Source organism: Gracilinanus agilis, chromosome 1 (genome assembly GCF_016433145.1).
Source record: "Gracilinanus agilis isolate LMUSP501 chromosome 1, AgileGrace, whole genome shotgun sequence".
NCBI lineage: Eukaryota > Metazoa > Chordata > Mammalia > Didelphimorphia > Didelphidae > Gracilinanus > Gracilinanus agilis.
In genome coordinates this window covers 209,556,514-209,563,113 of record NC_058130.1, presented here as the reverse complement: position 1 = coordinate 209,563,113, position 6,600 = coordinate 209,556,514, and the positions used below count along the sequence as shown (strand labels likewise).

At 45.8% G+C, this 6,600-nt stretch overlaps 1 protein-coding gene across 1 annotated transcript in view; it reads right to left on the bottom strand.

Annotated features, from left to right (window-relative positions):
* Nucleotides 1–699: 699 nt before the first annotated feature.
* The window catches only part of TTYH3 (tweety family member 3), a 180,007-nt gene continuing 174,106 nt past the window's right edge, over nt 700–6,600 (bottom strand). Inside the window, exon 13 of the mRNA XM_044678846.1 lies at nt 700–1,463. Coding sequence (XP_044534781.1) covers nt 1,392–1,463 — 72 coding nt within the window. The 3' untranslated portion in view covers nt 700–1,391. The remainder of the gene's footprint in view (nt 1,464–6,600) is intronic.

Genomic DNA, 6,600 nt, shown 5'->3' with positions numbered 1-6,600 from the left:
CAGAGCTGTCTCTGAGAGGGCAATGCTTCTATTCCTGGGTTTAAAAAAATAAAAAAGGAAGAGGGGAGCAGGGAAACAGTCCAGCAGCATCCACTCTACCCTAAGGATCTCTCATCTGGCCCATATCTCTGGAAAATTGTTTGAGTGTTCTGCCTAGAGATTATAAATGTGGTTAGTGCAAAAGAAAAAAAAAAAGCTGGCAAGTATCTTGCTAGAGGGAATTTGGCACCAAGGGGGTGGCCAGCTCCTGCTGACTTGGTAGGTTCTGGATAGCCACACTGGAGAGGAGACAAGGGCAAAGGAGCAACCCAGGATTACAGGAAGGCCAGGGGAGCAAAGGGGCCCAAGCCTTTGGTTTGGCACTGGGCACCTGCTGCTCACTCTAGCACAAAGAATTTAAACACTATTGTCCTGGAGGCTCCAGGAGGCAGAGGTGAGGACCAGAGAAGGGAAAAGAGAAGGCAGTGAGAGAACAACCCCAGCTTTGAAGGGCACGGGTGGCAGAGGTTCTTAACCACGACCCATAATCCACTAACTTCCCATAAATGGAGTGTGAGTGTGAGTGTGAGTGTGTGTGTGTGTGTGTGTGTGTGTGTGTGTGTGAGAGAGAGAGAGAGAGAGAGAGAGAGAGAGAGAGAGAGAGAGAAACAGAGACAGAAAGTATGTCTGTGTAAGAGAAAGAAAGAGAGAGAGGGGAAGTGTGTGTGTGTGTGTGTGTGTACATGGGGGTACTTAAATTTGATGGCAAAAAATACATGTCAAAGTGAGCCTATATCTGGGTCAGCATAAGGGTCTCCATTTAGGTCAAAGTGAGGGTGTCTGGGTCAGCATGAGTGTATGTCTGGATCCATGTGGCATGTGTACATCTGGGTCGATACCTAGGTGTGTGGGTCAGAAAAGGGCGCATAGGAGACTGTTTTCCTGACCAGGACAAGGACACCCTGGACTCAAAGCCCTCATGACTTGAAGCTGGTCCAGAATGAATGAGAGAAGCACCGTTAGGAATCACTCCAGAGCCCAGACCTCCAAAGCATCTTTTCCTTCTGTAGAAGGGACAGAGGTGGATGAGGCAGAGGAAGAGTAGGAAACTGATTTGTTAATATTCCCATTTGGCTTATGGAAGAAGCACATGAACCTGGGCCCTCGGCCTGTGCAGCAGCTCGTGTAGGCTGGAAGGTGAGTCCTTAAGCTGCCCCAGGAGCCCCTGCCCTCTCTCTGGGCTCACTCCCCGGTGGTCCTTGGCCTCTCAGGGTCCCAGTGGCCAGATGCTGGGAACAGCAGAAGCAGGAGGTACAGAGCCAGCATCAGGAGGAGTGGAGGGAGGGAAGCAGAGTGGTTTGGCAAGGGAGCACAGGGGGCAGGGTGGCAGTTGGCACATTTGCGATCGGTGTCTAATGCCCGCTGCTGGAGTCAGGGCGAGGTTGGTTGGTAGCGAGGTATTTGGCTCTCATGCTGGAGGTGTACTAGAGGAAGACACAAAACAAACAAACAAACAAAAAAAAAGGATCAGTGTCAAGATAGCTCTGTTGGGAGGGAGCTCGTGTCTGGAGCAAGCCCAGCTTGTGTCAGTGTCATCAGTTCTGGGTTTGCAGAGGCCCAATTTCCCCTGATCCTCTTGCCTGGCCAAACCACACAGCCCACCCGAGGGCCAGAGCAGCACATCCATCACCCTCCTCTGAGCCACTCTTGGGCATCCCTCAGGGGCCATTCCTCTGTCCTCCTCCCTAGGTGTCAGCCTCCATTTGGGAGACCCAAAGGAGGGCGACCAACATGACAGATGCTCTTGATCAAAAGTCACCTGTCAGCCACAACAAAGGGGGCATCCTCCTTCTTGGCTTCCATTCCTAAGTTCTGGGACCAGAATGGGAGTTCTGAGAATTAGGACAGTTTTCATTGGTTATTGCTTTTCTGGTCTCAATTAACACTTTCATTTGTATAGGAAACTAGAAGACAAATCCACTCCCTCTACCAACGAAGGCTGGCATCTTCTCTGTGACTTATCATATTACAGAACTGCCTAGGGCACTGAGAAAACCAGTGACTAGCCCAGTCATACAACCAATAAATACCAGAGGTAGTATATGAACTCATGTTTTCCTCATTCCAAGTTTAGTTCTCTATCCACTAGGCCAGGATGCTTCTCTAGAAAACAGTTCTCAATCTCCAAACCTGGAGAACAAAAACAAAGCCAAGTTCTATCTCCTAAATGAAAGATGGATCCTGGTGCCCTATGTCAAGGACCCACAGAAGCTACTTCACTCCCACTAGATCTCTCTTTCTTTCTCTCTCTCCTTTCTCTATGTCCTTGTCTCTATCTCTGTTTCTCCTTTCTCTTTCTGTCTCCCTCTTTTGTCTCTGTCTTTGAATTCCTTCTTTCTCCATCTCTTCCTTCTCTCTTGTCTCTATCTTTCCCTTCTCTGTCTCTGTCCACCTGTATCTCCCCTTTCTCTTGGCCTTTCTCTTTCTCTGTCTCTGTCTTTCTTTCTCTTTTCTCTGTCTCTCTCCCTTCTCCTCTGCCTCTCTCTCTTCCCTATCTCTGCTCCTCTTTGTCTGTCTCCTGTTGTGTTGCGTCTGTCCATATCTCTCTCTTCAAGAGCTGGGTTGTTGGCATCGATGTAGAAAGAATTGATCAGAGATAAAATTAGCCTCCTGAAGCAGTAAGCCTGCCCAAGAGGAAGCAATGGCTTGGCATCTAGTACTGCTCTGGCCCCTAAACCAAAGGAGGGGACCTCCTGCCATCTGGTTTCAGGCAGCTCTCCAGAGGACCATGACCTCAGATTGGGAAAGAGGTGCCTTTCAAACATCCAGCAATTCTGAATAAGACCTAGAATTACGGAAAAATGTCGAAGATGAAAGGGATCTGAGAGACCATCTCTCTCATCCACCTCCTCTTTCATTTTAAAAAGAAAGAAATTGAGGCCAAAGAGTTTTAGTGATTTGTCCAAAGGTTAAAACCAGTAAATGGCAAAACTCAATCTAGAATCTCAAGTTCTCTGCTTCCTAGACCCAGTGATTCCATGCTAGTTTCCTCAGGCTTACTTTTCATGTTTCTTTTTGAGAGAGGTGAAATGGTATTTTGATATAATTGGTTTCTTTCATAATTCTACGTATTTTACTTAATGCATTTAAAAATATTATTCTGAGAAGAGGGTCATAGGCTGTACCAGATTGCCATATTATGTATCCGTGACACACGCAAAAAGATTACAAATTCTTATTCCAAAGGGTAAAATCACATTTGAATCTAGAATCAAAGTTTTCAAAAGAAGTCTCAGGTATTCCTAGGACTTCCCAGAGGAGAGGAGAAAAGATTGTTATGGACATGTAGTTAGAAGAAGGCTTGGATTCAAAACTCTGGTCTATTATCTACAATTCTATGCCACATTCGGGCAAGCAATTTAAATGCTCTGGGCCTAAGTTTCTTCTTCCACAAAGGGGGGGAATTGAATAAGATAAACTTTGAGATCATTTCCAGTCTTGGATCTTAGCATCCTATGACATGATCCCAGAGTGGAGGATATGGGGAAGTTTGTAGGCAAAGGAACTCATGTCCTATCATCTGAAGCACTCTTTGAGTGTGAGAGTCAAATTTCCAGAGTAGTTAGGTTCATAGAAGAGAGGATCCTTCCATATTCTCCAGGTGCCTCCTAGAATTACTCCTAAAAAAGATCTCATCAGAAATAGAGAAATGGAGAGACTCTTAGGAGATACCTCCCCCACCAATCCACCATGGAAATTTCTTCTAAGCAGGACACAATTGTCAGCTAATGCTCCAAGAAATCCCTTCTCCCACTGGCCTGCTCACTTCACATTAGACCAAGGGTTTCGATGAAGTTCTAATACCTAGCAATTTTCTCCAGCCTCTTCCTCTTCACATACCCCAGCCTGTAGAGAAAGACCAAAAACTAGAATGCTGGAAGAAACCTCTTATGGTTAAGGGAATCAAATTTGTTCACCTTGAGGCAGGAGAAAAGTCCTGGACTAGACAGTCATCTGTTCTCTTCTGGAGGCTCTCCAGGGAATAGAAAAATTTTGGCCATATGGAAAGATCAGAGGATTCCATCTTTTAAAGCAAACAGGATGTCACCAATATTGGAGCAAGGTTTAAGAAATAGCTGCTGGTAAAGAGAAGGTAATAGAACCATAATGGCAATTGATATTCCACATAGGAAATTGGCCTTTTGTCAAGGTTAATGGAGGGGCATTGAGTAAAAGAGAAGGTTAGATGCCAGAGGGGTTACTGGAAAGAAAGGAGACATGAAAGTATTCCTTGGTATGATCTGAGATGAAGAATTAAGGAATAAACCTAAAAGTCTTCAAAACACAGGCAAAACCTTGGACAAACACTTTCCAACTGGCAGGTCTACTTACAGGTTTTCTACTGGCAGGTTGAGGATGAAGTGGAGGCCTCCATATCAACGACTAGGGGATTTTAAGACTGGGGAATGAACTAGAGGACTGAGATCAAGTGTTCAAATCCTGTTACAGGGAAGCAGTAGAATTGGCTGGATAGTCCTACAGTCTCTTACAGACCTGGTTTTCTCAGAAAGTGGGGTGGGGGGAAATTGGATCTCCAAGGCAGAAAACAAGGTGTCTCTTCTGGTGGTCACAAAGACTGCTCCCAAGCAAGAGGAAGATGGACCCACAATGAGACACCATAGGTCTGGGAGGAAAGGAGCCCAAGGCTGATGTCTCCAGAAGTCTATCAAAAATGATACCCCCTAAACAATGTCTGAAAGGAAAGGCCCCCAGATTAGTTAAAAGGAAAATGTGTCAGGCACATGAGATAAAAATCAAACAAATGAGAACAGAAATACTACCCTACACCCTGTTAAGCCATTGTCAAGCAGATTTATAGAAGGGTAGAGGAGACAGGGCAAGATTAACTCCCACAGAGCTAGATACCAAGTATCTATGATCCAGATTACCCTGAAACCTTCTATGCTTCAAAGGCTAAAAGAATGGAGTCTCAACTTGACTCTCCCAACTGTAACAAGATCATGTGGTAAGAGCTGCTATGGGACTAGTAAACACTTGCTGGATGGATGGATGGATGGATGGATGGATGGATGGATGATGGATGGATAGATGGATGGATGGATGTCCCAAGGATACAATCCAAGCTCCCTAGCTACAGGCTAGAACTCTACCCTGAGAAGACTGGGGGGAAACCTACCTAAAAAATCTCCTGTTCTTACCCAGCAGTGGGCTCTAAGGTCAAATCTGCATCTGTCTCTTGGATGACCCAAGAATGATGATTTCTTATAGAGTTATTAGGATCTCTGGTTTTCCCTTCCTCTTTTCTTCCTTAGTCTTCTTCAACTACATCTCTGCTGAATGGGTACAAAAGATGGAGCCAAGTTTATAACAGGTCATTTTGTTATCTGTGAGCAGCTCTGGGTCAAAGGAAACCACTAATAAAATGGAAACTTCCAAATTAGACCACTGTTACTCAGGGCCATGGAGGCATCCCCAGAATACATTACTTCAGTTGTCCCACTGGGGTGATGATGGGTGATAGGATGAATGAGCATTCAAGTCTGGGCACAGAGAAAAAGTGACCATAAAGGTAGAAATGGGAAGGCCCACAGCTGGCACAGGGACCTTCTATGAGTGTTTTTGCATGAGTTGTGATGTCTGCAGGCTGTAACCCATGTGGGGAATAGTAGTTTATAAGGGAGAATGCCCCCAATGAAGCCTAACCCTATGACCACCAACTGCTACTCCTGCTGCTCTCTGTGTGTGAACCTCCCAGTCTGGTTGGTTCTCAGTTGTTCCTTGCTGATACCCCAGTAAGACCTGATATCACAGAATCATGGAATATAACACAAAGCCAAGGGCAATGGGGTTCTCTGTGCATGCGTAGAAAGGAGGAGCCCCTTAAGCAATGAGAAGCTTTCAAGGAGAAACTCCTTCATCAACAATAAAGCAAATCCATTCATCTATATCAATCTTACAATGTGTTTATAACCAAAGCACCTTTGTAGCTATTATTTCATTTTGTTCCCACAAATATTCCCCAAGAAGGATCATCTCCGTTTTACAGAAAAGAACACTGACACACAAGAAAACTAGGAAATTAGCTCGGGTCACACGAAGCAGAGACAAGACTCGAACACAGGTTTTCCCACACTTAGCCCAATATTCTTTCTACTAGAACCCAGCTGGTAGGAAGAGGCAGCTGTTTTCTCAAGCAAAGATAGACTAAGTCTATAACCAGCCCTAGGGTAACATAACCATCACAGAAGAGCTGGTGATAATACCCAGTGCTGCCCAGGCACTACCAGGGCACCTGTGGGGGTAAGGAAGAAGCAAGAAGCACTCACAGCAGATGGTATAGGGAGTGGTAAAGGGGAGGAAGAATGGAGCCAGGTCATTCCACAAAGCACCAGAAACATGCAGAGGGCAGGCCAGGCCTTAGCATTCCTGCCCATGCTCCATCTCTAGATGTCTTGGAGTTGGGGGAGCCCCTGTCTTTGAGAGCCCCCCAACCCAGCAGAGCCCCCAAACCAAGATGCAACCCAAGCAGGCGACCATGGCATCCAGAGGGAGGTGAAAGCAGAGGAAGGAGGGAATTAGGGAGAGGGACAATGGAGAAGG